Source organism: Oryctolagus cuniculus, chromosome 2, assembly GCF_051225735.1.
Source record: "Oryctolagus cuniculus isolate XC-2025 breed Fujian yellow rabbit chromosome 2, ASM5122573v1, whole genome shotgun sequence".
Classification (NCBI taxonomy): Eukaryota; Metazoa; Chordata; class Mammalia; order Lagomorpha; family Leporidae; genus Oryctolagus; species Oryctolagus cuniculus.
In genome coordinates this window covers 105,849,966-105,871,420 of record NC_142868.1, presented here as the reverse complement: position 1 = coordinate 105,871,420, position 21,455 = coordinate 105,849,966, and the positions used below count along the sequence as shown (strand labels likewise).

The 21,455-nt window shown below is 40.3% G+C and overlaps 1 protein-coding gene across 1 annotated transcript in view; it reads left to right on the top strand.

Annotated features, from left to right (window-relative positions):
• SLC5A7 (solute carrier family 5 member 7) overlaps positions 1-14,963 on the top strand; it is a 28,983-nt gene extending 14,020 nt beyond the window's left edge. Inside the window, exons 6-9 of the mRNA XM_017339271.4 lie at positions 3,246-3,389; positions 6,609-6,762; positions 9,437-9,654; positions 11,007-14,963. Coding sequence (XP_017194760.1) covers positions 3,246-3,389; positions 6,609-6,762; positions 9,437-9,654; positions 11,007-11,636 — 1,146 coding nt within the window. The 3' untranslated portion in view covers positions 11,637-14,963. The remainder of the gene's footprint in view (positions 1-3,245; positions 3,390-6,608; positions 6,763-9,436; positions 9,655-11,006) is intronic.
• Positions 14,964-21,455: the final 6,492 nt, after the last annotated feature.

Genomic DNA, 21,455 nt, shown 5'->3' with positions numbered 1-21,455 from the left:
GTGTTTAGCCGGATTTTTTACTATACCAGATCTTATGTCACAGAAGTGTTCTGAAATACAGCTTCGTGTTTAAAAGAAAGAGTATTTATTTGTTTGTTTATGTCATAGGACCTACTTTATAAACAAAGTTACTTTATAAACTTACCACTGAAGGATATGCTCATCCCCTAGAAATATGTTAAACTGAAACAACGTGATGAGAGTAACTCCTCCTGAGGCTTGTTTTCAAAAGAAAAGTATTGTTTAAGGAAACAAAATTATAAACCTGAGTAGGTGTATTGCAAACTGTTCCAAAACTAAATCAGTGAGTTTTATGAATGGAAATGTTGTGCCCAAGTCATTTCACCTTAAAAGGTTGCAACACATAGAGTTTCTCAAGCTTCTTCTCTATTAGTTTCATTAACCATGAGAATGCTCAGGGGTATAGAAGTCACTCCATTGAAAGAACCGAGGGTTTCAAATATGAGCCATCACTACTTGAGGTATAAAAACAAAGAAAGGACTTAATTGTATATTTAAAAACTAGATAGATTTATTCTCTGTTGCCCTAAGTTCCAGGTTAAATTAGATGATTTATGTGTTTTATGAATTAAAGAATTCCATATGATTATGAGACATGAGTGTTATTTGATTACTTTAGAAGCATCTTTGTGTGTCTTGAATGCATCCTAGTCAATGTTGTTTCTTTGCAAACTCACATCTTAGAATGTGAAGATTATAAGGGTGCATATAATACCAGATACCTAAGACATAGCCAAAGAAGTAGGAAGGAGATGTTGTGTTCAGTCTGTGCCAGGGCATTCTGGGTTCACCTGCACTACCTCTGTCCTAGACCCCATGGGAGCAACGGCCACACAGAAGGCTGTCAACACTGTAGGTGAAACTCATCTCCAACAATGGTAGAAGTACTTCTGATCTTCCTCCTTTGTCTTATAATGAAATTCTTTTTACTCTATTTTAGTTTTTAATACTACACACTTGTAAATGAAACATAAAGCACGAATCTCATACCCTCTATTTAACTTTTTAGCATCTCAAATAATATCCTGGAGGAAAGTTTAAAAGAATAGTCAGTTTAACTTTACCATTTAACTATACAATTTAACTATAAATTCACATATACCAGCAAAGATTATAGTATTTCTTCTTTTCTCCCATTTGTTTGCATTTCAATTTAATTTAAACAAAGTTGAGAATATTTGATTTGCTCGAGGATGCCCATCTTTCTTTATATTTGAATTGCTATAATCAAGTGGACAGTGTTGAAATCCTTATTTTTCCTTAGCATCATTGCTAGCTTCCAGAAATAAAGCCAAGAACATGGAAATAAATCTCTCTACAGAGTGTCAAAGGCAAGGTTAGTTTTGCAGTGACAGCTCTCATGACTAATGCACTTAGTCTTCCAGGGGATTAATTTATCTGCTGATGTTATATGTGATTTCTCCTTACTTTGGATGAGATCAGAACTTAAAAGACACAGGTGCATAAATCAAGAGTATGCATGTAAAAATGTTAGCAAAAATAATATGCATAAGTGTGCGTGTTTTTCTGACACAAAATGTAACTGAATTTTAATGAGGAATGAAGTGCTGTATTATTAGTTAAGGCCCTACTGAGTAGGCTGAATACAATACTCAACATGGCTTGTTTTCCAAGCTTTCATTGCTACACATGCATGCATAATTATTATCTACATCTTAAACCATCCCTTCTTGAATTCTCTAATTCTGTTGATTTTCAGTTATCATCCTTGGAGCACTGAACACTAAAGCTGGGGTTCTTTTGCTGGTTTCTGCCTCTCTGACTTCCCTGTCCCTCCTGTGCTCCAGGGCTACTGACCCTTTATTCATCATCCCTCTGGACCAGGGCCTGCCATTCCCAGAGCACTGCTGGACGTGAGGCTTTTGTTGCTGTCCCTGACTCCTGCCTTGTGATTAAGCCACTGTTCACATCTAATAGCAGAATCCTGAAGCAGTTTTACTGAAATCTTTTCAAAACTTGGAAGATATTAAGAGGGCTAATCCTGCTCATTTTTGATTTCCATTAATGTGGAATATCTTTTTCCATCCTTTCATTTTCAGTCTATGTGTATCTTTGTTGGTGAGGTGTGTTTCTTATAGGCAGCAAATACATGTGTCTTTTTTTAATCCATTAAGCCAGTCTGTATCTTTTAATTGGAACATTTAGGCCATTTACATTCAGAGTTATAATTGATAAGTAATGACTTGATCCTGCCATTTTCCATAAATATTCCTATTGTTTGTTTTGTATTTCCTATGTACTTTTACTAGAAGATTTTCTGCCTTGACATTCTTCCATGATGATGATTACCTTTCTGTATTTCTATGTGTAGCACGTCCTTAAGTATCATTTGTAAAACTGGATGAGTGATGACACATTCTTTCAATTTCTGTTTGTTTTGGAAGGTCTTTGTTTCACCTTCATTTATAAATGAGAGCTTCTCTATGGTGGGAGGGAGGATGGATGGGTATCTTCTTAGAATTGTTATATGAAATACATGAAATGTATTCTCTCTGTATTCATAAAATTTATTTTAAATTGTAAAAAAGCTAGGAAGAAATTTCTCTAGTTTTCAGTTGTCTATAAAAAAGAAATACAAATCTTTTCTCTTGCTATTCAAAGTTCCCTTCACATGTTTGTCTTTTTCCTTACCAGTAAACCATGTTAGACAACAGATGTGGGCATGCATATGCACATACACCACTATGATCACCACCATCACCATCACCCCACACAAATATTCTTCTCTTTGCTTTGCTCCATCTAAAACATCTGTGCCTTCAATTCTTTCTTCTGTTTATTAGTACTAAGCCAACGTTGGAGGCTGGTTTCACACAAGTTTCTCAATCAAATCTTCCTTTGTTACTTTAATGAATAAATACCTTTCCATAATTCACAGAAAATGTAACTATATGTGCATGTGTGTGTGTATGTGTGTGTCTCAAATGCAATGTTTTGTTCTTAACATTTTCTGATGACTGATCCTGTAGTTTACATGACATGGTAATATCAAAGGCAGAGGTGGAGAGTGTGCTATTTTACTTTTTCTAAATCAGTAATAGATTGTATGATGCAGAGAACACAATTTCAGGTCTTTCTCTGTATGAATAAATTGAACTACTGAACTGTGCCTTCTGTGAGGAAATAAAAAAGGAGTATAAATGTTGCATGTCCTGGAGGGTTAAAAGTCATAGCCTAAGGTGTGTTGTCACTCTTTCTTCCAGTGGATCAGTGTCCCCTTTGCACTGTCACATCCTGCAGTCTCTGACATCGGGTTTACAGCTGTGCATACCAAATACCAGGCACCTTGGCTGGGAACCATTGAACCATTCGAAGTCTACAGTTGGCTCGATAGTTTTCTGTTGTTGGTAAGTGATGCTTTTACCTAAGGAATGTGACTGAATTACTGCCCCAAACCAATGTGTTTTCATGATTTTCATATTTACACTAAACATATGCCTACTGGCTTCTGGCGATTTCTGAAGGCTGGGGCTGTCTTGAGTGGTGGCTGATAGTGCAAAAGAGGCAGTAAGAAAAGCATCTGCAGTGTTACATGTGTGTCCACATTTCTGCTGTGATGTACGTCAAGGAGTCCCCTTCCTTCCCCCAGGAACCTCCCCCAGTCTAAGAGCAAGCCAGCTGAACTTCTAATGTGTGCTCTGGAATAAAGCATTAAAAGCCAATTTATTCTCAAATAAGTAGTTCATTCAGTCTCAAATTACAAGCTAAGTGAGTCAGTGGACCAAAGGTCCTAGGTGATGAGATAAGATGGGAAAGGAGGGTGTCACCAAGAAAAATGCCGAGGGGTGCCAGGAGCCTGGGACAGCTTGAAAATGCACAGCACCATGAAGTAATGGAATTGGTGGCACTCAGGACATGGAAGGAAGCAGGGCAGATCACAGAATGAGGAGAGAGGGGAAAAATGAAATAAAACCAGATGTTAGGGTTCTGCTACTTAGAGTGTGTATGTATGAAAACATCATGTTGTGTTTGATTCCAGCATGAAGAAGAGGTGACATTGGATCAAAATTGGCACTTTCTGTGTCTTCTTTAGAGGACTGTCAGCCTCTTATGACTTTGGGTTTATGACACTTTGCTGAATTTTAGCATCATCTCAACATGCAGAGTGGGTGTGTCCTATCCAGTACAGAGTATCCTAACAAAGAGAAAGGGAAATACAAAGAAAACTAGTGTGTGTGGAGGGTTTCTGTCCACAAGGATTGTTGAGAAGTCCCTTGGCTCTCATTTTCCTGTGATGGCTTATAATTATGAGTGAAAGGACTAAGAGATTAAATCTCACTCCCTCAGGCCCGTATTCCAAATGACCGTCCCTCTTAGTCAGTTTGGGCTAGTCCAACAAAGTGCTATAGGCTGGTAGATGTATAAACACTGTAGTTTTTTTTTTTTATCAGAATTCTAGAGCCTGGAAGCATTAGAGCAGGGTGCCAGCTTAGTCAGGTTCATGGTGGTGGAGGGGGTCCCATTCCAGTTACAGAGTGGTGACTTCTCACTATATCCTCATGTGGTGGATAGAGACTGAGAGCATGCTGGTCCTGTCTTAAAAGAGCATTAATCCCATTCATCATGGCTCTACCTTCACCGAATACCATCACAGTGGGACAGGGTTTCAATTCTGTGGGGACACAGACGTTGAATCTGTAAGTAGAAGTCAGATTTTACTTTCCTTAAGCCTCTGATGAGCAAAACGCCTGACTTGATTGGAATATAAATTGTGATGCATTGTTTCATTTAATTCATTGGCATGAAAGATGTTGATACATTAATTGACAGGCTGCAAAATGAAAAGTTTTTGGAAAAATGGTCTTGAGGAACGGTCTTATAAATTTTAGAATTTCTTCTTTCAACGTATTTCAACTTTTGACCATGTATAGCTTTTATGAAAAGGAAATTATTCTGGAATTGTTATGTGACAGACACTTTTTTTAATGTGACAGACAGCACACATGAGGCAATTATAAATTAGACAGACATCCTGGAACACAGGTGATTAAAGATGCCTCAGGAAACTCACAACAAACTCATTCAGCAATTCCTCCATTCTTATAATCAATATGCATTGAATATGGACTCTGTGTTGTCAGAGGGCTGGCAATGATGCAAGTAGAAGTGCTTTTCCCCTTCATCTCCAACCATACCTACAAAACTTGACCTCTGCTCGTTCCAAACATGCAGGGGTCTCACAGCTGCTATTGTTTCCCTCCAACTTGCCTCCCGTTTTTGATATTGGTTTCTTATCCAGGTCCATTTCTGTTGCCTTTTCACGTGAGGATGTCCACTCAAAGCTTAAAGACTGACTCAGTGGTCATTTTTGTAGGTTTTCCTGATCACCTTGCAGCTGCTCATCTTCCTGCCTTATCCCCAAATAATAAATTATTTCTCATTTTTCCCATATAGACCACTTTACAGCATGTAATAAATTGCTTTATAGTTCAATGTCCCCAAACTTTTTGGCTGTATATTCTCAGTAAGAACTTTATCCCCAATGTAGGTATGTGTATGGTTTATATGTGATATACTAACCAGTGATGTAAACCACTTAACTAAAAAGTGTAACACTTAGGCATAAGGTAAAAATGAGCACAAGTGTGTTTCTAATTTTTTATTCCATATTTACACACACTTACATATTGTTTTGTCACTATGCACACCCTGCTTTGGGAAACACCATAACACATTGACTCTCCCAGTCAGTGGCGGGGTCCAAGTTCCTGGGCAGGAACCACACCATCTTCATGCTGGTACTCCTGTGACCATTCATTGCTTAGCACATGATGCAAGTCTGTAATTATGTATTAGGTTGTACTAGTTCACGTTCAACTTCATACTTTCAGAATATTTTAAATGATTCTCCAAAGTGAGGATAAATTGAAAATGTCTGGGTAGCTTTAAGGGGGTTTAAACTAGGCAAAAAAAAAAAAAAAAAAAAAAAAAAAAAAAAAGAAGAAGAAGAAGAAGAAGAAGAAGAAAACATGTCCTAGGTAATGACCAAGGGAGAGCCCTGGTGGGAATTCTGTGAAGTCAAAGTACACAATGAGATTATCTTCATCATTTTGGGATGCTATAACAAAGTCCCATATGCTAGATGGCTTATGAACAATAGAAACTTATTTGCCACAGTTCTGGAGATAGGAAAGTCCAAGAGCAAGGTGCTGGAAGATTTGGTGTCTGGAAAAGGCCATTCCTCATAGAAGGCACCTTCTCCCTGTGGTTTCCCATAGTGGAAGCAACAAACAGGCTCCCTGGGCCTCTTCTATGAGGATGTTCATTGTGCTCAAGAGGACTTCATCCTCATGACCTAACCATCTCCTAGAGGCTCCGCCTAATAGCATCTCCCGGGAGTTAGGAGATTTCAGTGCACAAATTTGGGCAAGGACATAGCTTTAGACCATAATAAATACAATGCTAACAATTGAGTTTTGAGACGTGTATGTACTTTCTGCACTTCAGAGTCATATTTATGACTATTCTAGTGTGATTGTGATAAACTTCTGTTTCTGTTTAAGAAAGAAAGGTAGTAGATGCCATGTGTCTTCTGTTCACTCTGGGTCCCTTTGGTCCTTGTGCAGATGCTAGGCGGTATCCCCTGGCAGGCCTACTTCCAGAGGGTCCTCTCGTCCTCCTCAGCCACTTATGCCCAAGTGCTGTCCTTCCTGGCAGCCTTCGGGTGTCTGGTGATGGCTCTTCCAGCTGTGCTCATTGGAGCCATTGGAGCATCCACAGGTAAATCTCCTGCACCATTACTACGGGTGCCTGCTAGTTCACTACCCGCCTCCCCCTCCTGCCCCTGCTGGATGCTTTCCCACTTCCCTCTCACCCCAGACTGTTGTTCCTCACTCTCCCCCTCATGTGGACCACTGTTGCAGAGCTTAGTAAATTGTATTGTGTTTCAGTGGTCTGCAGAATTTTTTTTTGATTGCTCAAAGTCCACTGCTGAAATATCTGTGAGCACACCTGCTTTCTCAGTTTGGAATATTTATCAGTTGCCTGGATGTATTCCTCTCTGCAGTGGTTCTCAGTGAGGTTACACATGGACATCCCCCAGAATGTGGGGAAGACTCAAAAACATCAATTTCTGAGCTACTCCACAGGACTTTGTTTTATGTTTATGTGAGAGGCTGAAGAAAAAGAGAAAAACATAGACAGGGATCTCCTATCTGCTGGTTCATTCTGTAATTGACCATAATATCCATGGCTAGGCCAGGCTGAGACCAGGCATAAGGAACTCAATCCAAGTCTCCCACATGGGTGGCAGGAACCCAGCTACTTAATCCTCACTGCCACCTCCAATGCATTGGCAAGAAAACAGAGCTAGGAGTGGAGCCACATCTCAGATTCAGGCACTCTGATACAGGATGTAGACATCTTAACTGGTACCTTAACTGCTGGACCAAATGCCTGCCCCAGGACCTTGTCTTTATAACCTAAGCCAGAGTTAGACACCTTTGTTTTGTAGGCTCCCCTGTGAATCCAAGTACACCCACATTGAGAGCCACTGGCCTAGAAGAAGTTTGCCTGTGACCATCAGGACCACCTGGGGACCACTTGAAACTTGAGATCCCTGCTTTACATTAACAGACAGTAGTTAACAATGGCCTGTCAAATAAGTGATTTTTCTTGGATAAATCGATCCATAAATATGTAAGTTAGGAAAAGCTAAGAAACTAGCAGCCAAGAGAACATTATGAAATATGGATCTCACTGTTTGCCTCCATATGGAACATTTTTAATATCTTACCTTTAATTTGTTTGAACTTGCAAATCACTCCTGACCACTTATAACCCCATGCTATACAACGTGTAATACCATTTGATGAAAATGAATCCCATTAACCCAAATTCAAAGGAATCCTCTAGGTAGAGGTAATTAAAACAGGTGAATGTATGTTCACCTTTACCCCATTGGGTTTTATAAATATGATCCAGGGTAATATTCACAGGGCAATGTTGACTTCCAATTAATAGAACTAATTATTGGATCATTTAAGTTTTAAAAGAGCAATAATATGCAGAGTTTGCACCCTTCACTCCAGTTGTTCATCCATGATATAAATAAGCACAAAGATTAAAAGATGCCAAAGTTAGTATGCCATGTTCATCTTTGGGGGAAAAAAGACAGCATTTATCTCATAAGCAGAAGACAGATCTTGATGTGGGTGCATCAAACAAAGAAGCATAAAGCCAATGTTTTGTTGAGTTAGGTATACATTCCAGGATGTTATTTGTGATATCATGACATCTCAGTTAAGGCAATAAATTTGGCTTCAGCTAAGCATGGTTTTGATGCCAATTGTAATGAAAAATAGGAGAAGAAAAATGCTGAGATACAAAGGAAACTACTGTTTGCCCTTGTCTTCATATTAAAGGTGTTCAGAGATTTTACAAAAGGAACTGTGCTAATGTACACACAAAGGGTCCATTGTACTCTTCAAGGAATGCCATAACAAAATAGTAAGTTTCTGTATACTAAAATACAAACCTATGTTCTAAGTACTCTCACCATACTAAGTCCAAAAACCTAAGGAAAATTTTAGCCTCATGACTGCATTCTTTATTCAATGAAAAGGGGCTGTCCTTAATCTAGAATGCCTCCTATTTCTAGTAAGCCAAATTCTACACACACAATGGAATTGAGTTGAGAGGAAAATGATCCTGAAGCAGCTCCAAAATCAAGTTTATACACAGGACAAGCATGGATAGGGATAACCCCACTGCTGTCCTTATCCGCTTGCATAGGGATCTTGGAACCCTAAGGCAGAGAAAGCTGTGTCCTCTTACATCTCCAAGTGTAGAAGGAAAACTCTGTAACTCATTTTAAAAGCATTTGTTGGGTAAGATTCTCATCAGGAAACACAATCATTGCAGAAAAGGCATACATACCTCACTAAGTTTGCAAATGAGACCAACTGAAATCAATATCCATTAGAATCAGGACAGATGGGGCCAGTGGTCTGGTGCAGTGAGCTGAGCTGATGCTTACAATGTCAGGATCCCATACCGAAGTGGCAGTTGGAGTCCTAGTTGATGCACTTCCTATACAGTTCCCCGCCAACACCTTGGAGGACAGCAGAGGATGGCCCAAGTGCTTTGGTCCCTGCAACCTATGTGGGAAATCCAGATGGACCTCCAGGCTCCTGGTTTGTGGCCATTTGGAGAATGAACCAGCAGATGTAAAATCTTTCTCTCTCCCCACTCACCTCACCTGCCTTCCAAATAAATAAAATAGATCTTAAAAAAAAAAAATCAGGACATGCAAGACTTTTCCACTTGACCGGTATGTAGACTAAAACACCATGCTCTTGGTTTATTTCAAAACCACCTATAAGTAGTGTAACTCCCAGGTAGATATGGAATATATGGCTCTTCAGTGATTTCGATGGTTGCTTCTCTTCAACAGACTGGAACCAGACTGCATATGGGTTTCCAGATCCCCAAAGTAAAAATGAAGCTGACATGATTTTACCCATCGTTCTGCAGTACCTCTGCCCTGTGTACATTTCTTTCTTTGGTCTTGGGGCAGTTTCTGCGGCTGTTATGTCCTCAGCAGATTCTTCCATCTTGTCAGCAAGTTCAATGTTTGCTCGGAACATCTACCAGCTTTCCTTCAGACAAAATGTAAGAACAGCCTTTCTTTTAAACTTATAATAATTATTGCTATTATTATTGCTGCTGTCATTATATTTATTGTGTATTTAAATTCTGACCATGTTTTGATGAAGCACACAAGATTAAATAACAAATAAGTTTATTTACCTTGTAAGTGGATGTAATCAATGCCTCTTATCATACATTCTGAAACTGAAGGGAACAAAATCAGTACCACTATTTCCCAAGTCGCACAGTCACATCGCTGCAATTCTTATCTTTCTGAAGAAAGTATAATGAAGTTTAAAATATCTTAGTAAAAGTTATTAGAATCTTTTTTTTACTTTATAAAAGTAGAGACAGACATAGAGGGACAGATAGGAAGAGAGATTGTTCCTGTCCACTGGTTCATTCCCTAAATGCAACAGCCCAAAAACTGGGACTGAGAATTCAATCTAGATATCCTGCAGGGGTGGCAGGGACTCAAACACTTGAGCCATCATCTACTGCCTCCCAGGGTCTCTAATTAGTAGGAAATTGGAATCAGAAACCAGGAACAGGAATTGAATCCAGGTTCTCCAACATGTTACATGGGCATCCTAAACTGGCATCTTAACTGCTATGCCAAACGCCCAACCCTTAGCAAAATTTTGGTATAATCAAATGCACTAGGAAACTGGAGCGCCTTAGTGGAACCAGGGCATGTGGACTAAGTTGCTTCATGCTCATGTATAAGATCTGGAGTGCTCCTTGTTTAAATTCCCAAGGTCAACTGGGTTAGAAAATATCCTCTCAATTTGGTTCTCCTTATTGAACCAAGAGGTGGTAGGACAGCATGTTGTGTTGATGGCTAAGGGACCAGGAATTCCTATCAAGAACTGTTCTCCTTTGACCAAAGCTTGGATGCTCTTTAGGTTAACATAGTCATCCCAGTGGTCTTTTACTAAGGGAACTCCTCAAACAAATCACTTTTGAGGGTGGCAGAAAGTGATTAACCCTAATGAGAGTAACATCCTATGAAGAGAGGAAGTAAGGATGACCCCTCCACAGACAAGGAGCAAAATGTTCTCTTGCATCCTCATCCTGCGATCACACCACAGTAACCCTTCCTTCCTGTGTGTTCAAGGACAGACTCAGGTTCTGTTTCATGTGCATGGTGCACAGGAGCCCCGTCCAGATGTCAACCTGGAAGGCCACATTGCTTGCTTTGGGTGCTGTAAGTTAGGGAGAGATTTGCTATAGGTAGGGGTGGTATTTGCCTATAGATTGAGGCATTTGAACCAAGGAAGTTCCTCAGATAAATTTTAAAACCTAGAAATGTGTCTTATTCGTTGCCTAAATGGGTCCGTGTGAAAGGCTGACACTGGGGCAATTTCTTACAGGCATCAGACAAGGAAATCGTCTGGGTCATGCGCATCACAGTGTTTGTATTTGGAGCATCTGCAACAGCCATGGCCTTGCTGACAAAGACAGTGTATGGGCTGTGGTACCTCAGCTCCGACCTGGTTTACATCATCATCTTCCCACAGCTTCTCTGTGTGCTGTTCATCAAGGGCACCAACACCTACGGGGCCGTGGCAGGTTACGTTTCTGGCCTCTTCCTACGAGTAACTGGAGGGGAGCCCTACCTGTATCTGCAGCCCCTGATCCTCTACCCTGGCTACTATGCGGATAAGAATGGCATCTATAATCAGCGGTTCCCGTTTAAGACACTCGCCATGGTGTCCTCATTCCTGGCCAACATTGGCATCTCTTATCTAGCCAAATACCTGTTTGAAAGTGGAACCTTGCCACCAAAGTTGGATCTGTTTGATGCCGTGGTTGCCAGGCACAGTGAAGAAAACATGGATAAGACAATTCTGGTCAAAAATGAAAATATTAAATTAAATGAACTTGCACCTGTGAAGCCTCGACAGAGCCTCACGCTGAGCTCAACCTTCACCAATAAAGAGGCCTTGCTTGATGTGGACTCCAGTCCAGAAGGGTCTGGAACTGAGGATAATTTGCAATGACCCAATCTCAATACACGACTGCTTTCTCAAACAGAGCACTGTGGTAGGGTAGTCCTGGAAGGAGGGTTTGCAGCATATAAAAATATATTAAAAATATAAACCCCATTCAGGAGGACAAAATTCCTCCAGAAAATAAAAATAAGTCCTAAGGGAGGAGTTCAAGAAAAATAAAGTGCACTTGTACAAGTACATGCCAAGCTAAAAGGAAGCACCTGTGAGAGCAGCGACTTTCTTTCTCGTTCATAGTAGTTTTAGTGTTGATGCTAAGTAGTTTTGTTAGGTGTACAAAAATGAATAAAGTCCCATTCAAAGATCATAGGGCCAACCAAAATATTCATTTTATTGTGAAAAAGGGAAGTAGGTATAAAAGAACCTGCGAAAAAGGAAATTGGATCGTCTTGATCCGAACCTTGTTTGCTAATGCGTTGCTGAGGGCAGTTTAATACCACGCTGAGGCGATGAGAGTCCCACAGTCACATGGTGCAGTGAATCAGCTAGCTTGTTTTCCTTGATGTGTGATTACCCACCCGTTTCATGCTGTGGACAATGACATTTGCTGTTGTTCCTTTAGTGATGGTGTGTTTTATTCTGAGCACAGGTGGAGCAGACACGCAGATGCCATGTGCACTGGCACTTCTTCATGTGCAAGCTGATAGGAGGCTGGGTCTGTCTCTGCAGGGGCCCGGGGCTCCTCTGAGCGTGCCATAACTATCATATGTGTAGAGAAGAGGATTGAGCTTAGGAAGATTATCAGGCAACCTTGCAGCAACCTATCAAGAAGCACATCAAGCAGAAAGTGATAGGATGACCAGAAGCTTTTTATCTTCATCTGAAGTAAGTTTTTCCCCATGATAAAAGAAGGAATGTTTTGGCTTACTGTGTCCAAACAAGTATTGAAAATTAAATTGAGTTATATGTAAGAAGAGATGGCTGTATGGCACCATTGTTGTTGATGGCAAACTGAAAAATTAATGTGTATTTCCTTGCATAGAATTACTGGCAATTCCCAAAGCACCTTGCAAGAGCAGTAAAACCAGAAAACAAACCTCACTCATTTTTGGCTATTCATTAATGGGGATGATTTAGTGTTCAGGGAGTATTCTGTGCCACTTTTGCACACAAGCTAGTTTACAGGGATGGGACAAGTAACCGTGTACAAACATTGTAGAATGAATTTTAGAATGTGGAAGAAAGCAGAAAGTAAAGTAAGTCCCTAAAGGGAAGAAGCCATCAATTTTAACATTTGATGTCTGTATAACTTTCATGAGGTCAGTCATTAAATATTATTTTGCTCCTTTTCTGGAGTTTGAAAAAATATGTATATGTAAATATATATATATATGTATATGTAATGGTTTGTGTCCATTATAGAATTTTCAAATGCTTTTCCACCAGCCACACATTATAGAAGTATCTGGAGATGTGTTTACAAAAACAGAGTGAACTGATGAGTGGAAAAATTATCTGGGAATTTGATCCAATAAAGGAAGCCAATTTGAATTGTAGAAACCAAAACATGTTTTCTAAAAATATTCCTCCCTTTTTTCTGAGGCACAAACAAAATTGCATTAACTCAGTGTCCAGCATTAAGTATAAAATTGTGTCCTTGACCCCAAAAGTGCTTCTTATATGTTTTGAGTATAATTGTCTCAAAGCATCAAATCTATGAATTAAGTCCCCAGAGTAATTTTTCAAATATCAAATTCAGTAAGTTATACATTGTAATGTCTCATATTTTCAATGCTTTATCAAAGTTTAATAGTGAATATGACATTGCAATTAAAAGGATTACTGAAGATCCTGTACACTTCAGAAAGAAGAGAATTCCTTTATTCATTTGTTTGCTTAGAACCTACTCAGTACCCATAGAGTCATTGGAAAGATATTTTTGGAATTAGTGAGTATGGGAATCCAAGATTCTCAGACTGCAAAAGAATCAGGAACAGGAAATATATTAAAAAAAAAAAAAAACACACAGAGATTAAGACACGTGCTATGGACAGGTAGTGAACTGGTAGGGACTCCACTTCCTGGCAAACAAGACGTTTTAGATACAACATGCTTTCCAGTATACCAGCCAAGTAATGAGTTCTGTCCTCTCCAACCCATGACTTCTGGTCTCAACATTTCAGATATGTCATGGACACGTCCCCCATACTATAATGGTACTCAACACAGAAGCACAGATGTTATATTTTACAATTTCCTTGAGCAATAATTGTGTCAAAACAACCATATTTAAATCCAACAAAAAACAGCAAATATTAACAATAAAAAATGAATAAAAATTAATTTAACAATCAGAAGATACGAGGAAGAAATTTTCTCTAAAATATTAAAACTAGAGAGTTTAAATCATTTAAGATTAAAATAATGTTATGTGTTTATTTAACCCATTATTTCTCACCTTCTGTCAAACAAAACATCAAAAAATTAGCTTCTTACTTAATCTAAAAATAAATGTGCTATATTTTAGCAAGATGGTTTTTAAAGTACAATATAAGTTAAAGACCAAAAGGAATGAAAGTCACAAGATATTTATTTATTTATTTGTGCACACTCAAATGAATTCCCCCCTCCCAATTTGTAAGGAAGGCACAAATCTGTTACCTGTAGATGAAGTTCCATTCCTATTGCCAGCTGTTTTGACATCATGGATAAGGCAGACAGCTTTGTATTTGTCCAGCCTCACTCATGGACCTGAAGTTTTCAGAACTCGCCCTTAAAGTAACTAAAACATTTTCAACACTGGCCATATTAACCTCCAGAGGCAATACCTGTGGATAAAGCATTAGAATAAAACAAATATTTTATTTTCATATTTCTACAGTGATTGCAACACATTTTTGGGGTAACTTTAGTTTTTTTCATTCATATAATTCAAAGCATCACACTTAGAGCTGGACTGTCAACAAAAAACTTTCAAGCACTTGGAGTCAAAATCCAATTCCATTGCTACACTTACAATTAATGAATTTTGTGACTTCCAAATGAGTATAAGATTGAAATAAGCAAACCTAATATACTGGCTTTTGGCTTTTATTTGAAACTAATGAATGAGTATTATATTTTAGGTCTAAGTTATGATTTTTCTTTTTTATTTTTTTGCCTTTAGCCTTCGAGAAAATTTACTGAAGTATAGTGTGTAATTTATTGTAAGTTTGCTACTGATATAATGCTTCTAAAACATATATTTTTGTCTGTCAAAACTTATATAAAATTATGCTTAAAATAAGTAGATTTGCATCTATGTATGTAAATGTTTTAAATGTACTTGTATTGTATTGCATTGTACTGTATTAAATTGTGCTGCTACAATTCAGGATATTGTTCAGGTTTAACTTTTTGGAGTCCTCTCTCTCTTTTTAAAGATTTATTTGGCTGAAAGGCAGAGTTACAGAGAGAGGGAGAGACACAGAGAAAGAGATCTTCTATCCGCTAGTTCACTCCCCAAATGGCCACAACAACCGAGGCTGGGCCAGGCCAAAGCCAGTAGCCAGGAGCTTCTTCCAGGTCTCTCACGCGGGTGCTGGAGTCCAAGGACTTGGGCCATCCTCTGCCGCTTTCCCAAGTGCATTAATAGGGAGCTGGATCAAAAGTGCATCAGCCGGGACTTGAACCGGCACATATATGGAATGTTAGTGCTGCAGGCTGTGGCTTAACCCACTACCATAGTGCTGACCCCTGGGGTACTCTCTTAAAAGATATGCAAATGGAGCTTCAAGACAATTATGCAGTGGATTGCAAAGAAACCATCTCATTTCTGTAGGATGTACAAAGGCATTGCTTAAGTCTCGAGAGAGTATCTGATACCATACCTCAAAACGAAGTGAAATTGTCTCTCTTGAAAAGACATTCTACCACTACACACAGGTTTTTCTTTAAAGCAAAGAAATCAATAGAGATAATGTCCATTCCATTAGCATAAAGGAGATCTATATCTTAGAAATCAAGTAGCTGTCTGATAGCAGCAGTTTAAAAGTGTAATTACATATACTCTAAGAAGAACTTTGGCCTCGTACTTTAGAGACCTCATTAGAGCATTAGAGACCTCAGCTGCTGTTAGGACAGAAGGGCCTGGAAAGAGCTTAAGGAGGAGTGAAGGATCCAATATGTAGTTAGGGCAGAAAAATATTGCAGCAACGTGTCTGCCGCTATGGACACACCGCAGGCCAGTAAGCATTTTTATTTTATCACGAATCTGTACTATTGGGGAAGTTATTAGAAGCCAGAAAAGGTAATATCCTGGCATGCATCATTGGAGCCTTTGTATTTAACCTTCATTTTAACCATTTTGTGTCGAGAATTAAAATGTGATCATGAGCGTTTTCCTAAAGCACTCTTGAGAGAGACCCAGGAAGCTACAGGATGATAATAATATTAATAATAATTTCTACATTTTTGTACACTCACTTGAAGAAGTGCTCTAAAACAGAAAAGGCCACCATCTTGTATTATTTAAAACTTCTAAAATGAAACAGGAGCTGGTAATTCGTTTTGATTTTTAGTTGGAAAAATAGTTTTCTATTTAAAAGAGATACCGTGAGATATTTTGGAGAGGAATTGCTGCGTTGATTTATCTGTGATCTAGAAACAGCTGAAAACATAAACCACACAGGACATAGACCTTCAGAGCAGCGGATGTGACTGGAGGGAATGATAACAGACAGTAGTGGTGCAGGTGCAGCTGGAGGGAGCCGCGCAGGGAGCCGCGCAGGGAGCCATGGACCCACTGGCTACAGGGCATGAAACGGGTGTAGCTGGGAAGTTACTGAAACTTTCTGGGGCTCAGGTTTATGCAGATATGGCTTTTAAGGCCCCGTGTACATCTGGTTGTCGGTTACTTCCTTACTTGGACGCCTATTCAGGGCGTTGTGGTATTAACTTGGTAGAGTAAAGAGTGTGGGCTGTGGAGAAAGACACACAGCTTTAAACAGCAGCTCTGATGGAACCCGAGGCCCTCCGCGGTCTACGGTTCTTCCTAAACCACCCTTCCTCTGCTGCCCTCGGACTTGCAGACGTGAGGGGTGCTCACGGTACATGGTATTATACAGACATGGCCTCATGGTAAAACACTGTAAAGCGGAAGAGATAGGAAACTAGGGATGCAACTCTATCTCCCTAGTTGGAAAGTCAATTCGACTTGCAATCCTGTCTGATATCCCACTGGCTACCAATCTGGAATCTGCATTACAGATGAAGTAAGAGGAGTCAGGTGTTAAGGTGTACTGAGTTACAGAACACATTCGCTTCTCATGGCTTTTCATGAAGCTGTGTGCACAGAGCTTCACGCTGATCTGCATGCATGCAAATTGTGTTCCATGTACAAATGTGATTTTCACCACGAGTGGCTGCATCTGTGGTAAAGCTTACCTCATTGTTCTGTGGGTTTTTTTTTTAAGATTTACTTATTTATTTGAAAGTCAGAGTTATACAGAGAGAAGGCAAGGCAGAAAGGGAGAGATCTTCCATCCACTGGTTCACTCCCCAGATGGCCACAACGGCTGCAGCTGCACTGACCCGAAGCCAGGAGCCAGGAGCTTCCTCTAGGTCGCCCACGTGGGTTACAGGGTCCCAAGGACTTGGGCCATCTTCCACTGCTTTCCCAGGCAATAGCAGAGAGCTGGATCGGAGGTGGAGCAGCCTGGACATGAACTGGCGGCCATATGGGATGCTGGCACTGCAGGTGGCGGCTTTGCCCACTACACCACAACGCTGGCCCCTATGCCAGCCCCCATCCTCATTGTTAATCCTGAGACTTTCAGGCAGTAGCACCTGCCAACAGTGCTTTGAGCTAAGAGTAAGGAAGAGAAAAAATTCATGGGAGACTTGTAGATTTGGGAATACCCGTGGAACATCAGTGTGTTGCAGTGTTTCTGATCATTCTATGAGAAGGCAAAATACGATTCATACAATTTTTGCAGAGGTATAAAAAATGATAAGTGGTTGCAACAGTGATTTTTTTTATTTTGAGACTCACTCAAACATGGCCTTCCAAGCTCATAAATGTGGGGGGGATGGCAATGTAGATGGAAAATAAATGCTGATGGATACCAACAGAGAGTAAAATGAAATTTGAAAACATGAAGGTCAAGAAACTGTTGAAAGCTGTATTACTCTAAATAGGTTAAAATGTTCCAGGCACAGATGGCCATGGGCACCAAGTGCAAGCTATGACTTAAGTGCGGGGACAATCTGGGATGAACCCATGCAAAGCAATCACAGTCCCCAGTGTGATTGTTCCTGTGCACAGGGCTTGCAGATGCACAATGGCGCTGCAAGGTCTAGCTGCCGCCAGTCGACATCAAGGCCAAGTCTAGCCTGTAGAAAGCATGTCTGACCTACATAGCATTCTCTTTTATAACAATTTCCATTTAACTTCTAGTTTTTACAGTAAAATTTTTACTAAATAATACTATATCTGGTAAATATTACCCATGTATCAGCTTTTTTCAGAAAGAACTACAAAGTTTTAGAAAATAAGTTTCTAAAAGTAAAAAGGAAAATATTTATATTTTAATATAATTCATATCTATGCAAATTAAAATATTTATTTTATAAAAATAAAAATATCTGATTATGACTTTTATGTACTTAGTTCAGCCTCTTGTTCTTTCTATACCTACTATCAACAAAACATTTCTAAGATCACATGTATCTTAAAATTAAAAAAACTCAAAATAATTTTAGCTCACTCTACCTTCTAAGTTAAGGGAAAAGTTGAAACTGTAAAATAATGGAATTTGGAGTAAGATTTTAGTATTCATGATGGTCATTCCCAGGAGTCTCTTCAGAGCTTCCAGTTCCTCACTCCTACCTCCTGCCCAGGTACTAGGATGCTGCCTTCTGTCCTGGTTTGCCTCTTGATTGTTAGGTCTTGGATGAATTAATTGACCTTTCATGATCTCAAAATCTTTCCTGTAAATGCTGTAAGCGATGTACACTTTTTTTAGGATTATTAATTTGAGAGGCAGAGTTACAGACAGTAAGAGGGAGGGAGGGAAAGAGAGGTCTTCTACCTGCTGGTCCATCTCCAAATGGCCTCAATAGCCCGGGCTGGCTCAGGCTGAAACCAGGAGTCCAGAGCTTCTTCCAGGTCTCCCACATGGTTGCAGGGCCCCAAGCGCTTGGGCCATCCTCCGCTGCTTTCCCAGGCCATTAGCAGAGAGCTGGATCGGAAGAGGATTGGCTTGACTCAAACTGGAGACCATGTGGGATGCCGGCGCTGCAGGCGGAGGTTTATCCTACATGCTATAGCAACAGTCCCAATGATGTGCATATCTGTAAATGATCTTTAAGAAATCTCTCTGGCTTGAAATTTAACAGCAGTGGTCTGCATCTTCCTTTTATATCAGCCCAGTCACAGTTTATTACTGACACTGGGATTATTGGAACTATCCTAAGATAAGTTCAGTGTTTGCTAAGTATTTGAAGTACTTAGTACTTCGTAACTACAAGTGTCCCCTCCCTCATCCCATTACCTTTCCAGCTGGCTACTGCTCCACTTTCTCTGGTAACTATGCATCTTCTCCTCCTAGGACATTTAGAAGGAGGGGGATGGGTTTTATCTTTTTAGGCCAAAAATAACACTCATCCACTCTCACTATGTCAGACGTCCATATCCTTAGAGATGATCTTATGTGACCTCTGACATGTGCATCTAACTCTGTGATGACTACATACAATCAAGGCTTATTATAAACAGACCTTTCACCTTATCCAATTATTTAGTTGGCAAAAATTATTCAAAAATGTGGTGCAAGTGCAATGTGGTTCAAGAAACTATTCTAGGTTGATTTGTTATTCCTGGAATGAACCTCTGATCAGCATTGGTCCTAAATCATGGGTGTGCATTGGAAACAGCTGGGAAACTTTTGAAACATTTGGGGACCCAGCCTGGACCAATTGATTCAGAAGTCCCGGAGGTGAGGCTTAGTGTCAGTATTTTCAAAAGTTCACAAATCGTTGTAATAGGTAGTCAGGGTTCTGAATAACTCATCTAAAATCTGAATCACTGAGATATCAAGAAGAAATGCCTGTTGTATGACCACTAGCTAATGCTTAGATTGGAAACAAAAGTGCTTAAAAACAGTTATTTTCTTATGCTTGTCCCATAGATGATTGCTTAAAATTACAGATAACTAGAAAGGAAAATGGATATAAAACAAACATGCTTGAGAGTGAGAAGTGCTACAAAGAAAGAAAGTATAGGGCATGATTGAAAACATTCTGCTTCCCACATTAAAATGATGAAACACTATTTATATAATAAGCACTTATTAACCTTATGTAGCCTATGTTCAGATAGTTTCTTTTAAAAAGTTTTTTTTTTTTATTTATTTGAAAGGCAAAAACAGAAAGAGACAGAGATTGCCCATCTACTGGCTCATTCCCCCAAATGCTTGCAACAGCAGGGGCTGGACCAGGCCAAAGCCAGAAATACAGAATGCAATCTAGGTCTCCCAGGTAGATAGCAGGGACCCAACTGCTGCCTCCAAGGGTTTGCATTAGCAGAAAGCTGGAATTGAGAATGGAGCCAGGACTCAACTCAAGGACTCCAAAATGGGAAGTGGGTATCCCAGTGGGGTCTTAACCTCTGCACCAAATGTATGCCTCCCCGATTGTTTCCCTCTGAAGCAAATCAGCAATCGTTGAGGAAATGGCTGATTCCAGTCTGTGGCAAGAAATATCAAGAGAAACTTAGGATATTCCTTCTTACTAGATAGCGAAAAGAACTAGAGAAGATTGCTGAGATCATGCAAAAAGACAGCGAAATCAGAGTGGGTTTCTGCCCCGTGGGACTGACTCTGACCCTCAGTGGATGACACCAGGCATCCAGGGGAAATGTGTCGTGTCCCCATGGGCAGCACTCAGGCAGGACAGCCAGGGGAAGCACCTTCTACCCCAACCTGCCCAGCATCTCCCATCTCCACTTAGCAGCACCAGCTGCAGGACACCTGCTAGATCCCCACGGATGGCATGGATGATGACCATGCAGGAGCTCCAGCTGCCTCAGCTACACGGAGCAGAGCAGAACAGTCCACAGTACCTAAAAACTGACTCATCATGGGAGCCACAACCCATAGCACAGGCCACGAGCTAAACTCTAAATCCAAACAAGGTGTCTGCCCGTTAAAATTGAAGATCTGAATAGGACCTGATGATCACATATGCCAACTGATTCTGCCAATGGGCACAGCCAGAGTCCTATTGAACCAACAGCTATGGCTGCCTCCTGGGCCCCATTTATCAAGGCACCCAAGACAACAGAGGCAGCCACCATCATACCTGGGGTTATTGACCCTGCTTTTGGAAAAGATGAATCTGCTGTCACCCAGTGAGAACAGGGAGGGTCACTTGGATGTCTGTGCTAGTCCTTTTCTTACTGATAAAGATACATGGAACAATGGAACAAAACCAGCTGCAAAGGGGATGGTGGCCCATGGTCAGATCGCTCAGCAATGAGGGTCTGGGTACATCACCAAGTTTGTCATGAGAACCAGCAGAATTGCGAGATGGGGGTAGGGGGACAAATGAAGAGCCCACAGCTGAGAAGGGAGACAGTGCATGTTGGTGGCCAGAGTGTGTGTTTTCAAGTTCAGGGGATGGGAACTATAGTTTGTGTTGTGTGCTTTCCTCTCCCAAGTTTCTCCCAGGAACAGAGATCCACTGGCACTCTGTGTCACATAAAGCTATGACCTCTGGGCCCTTAATGGATGGAGCTTGTCCACTCTCTTTCCAAGTGTCCTTCAGTCCACAGTAGATTACACTTGTCAAGGCTGCTGACCCACTCCTGTGTCAACCTACACACGTTAGAGT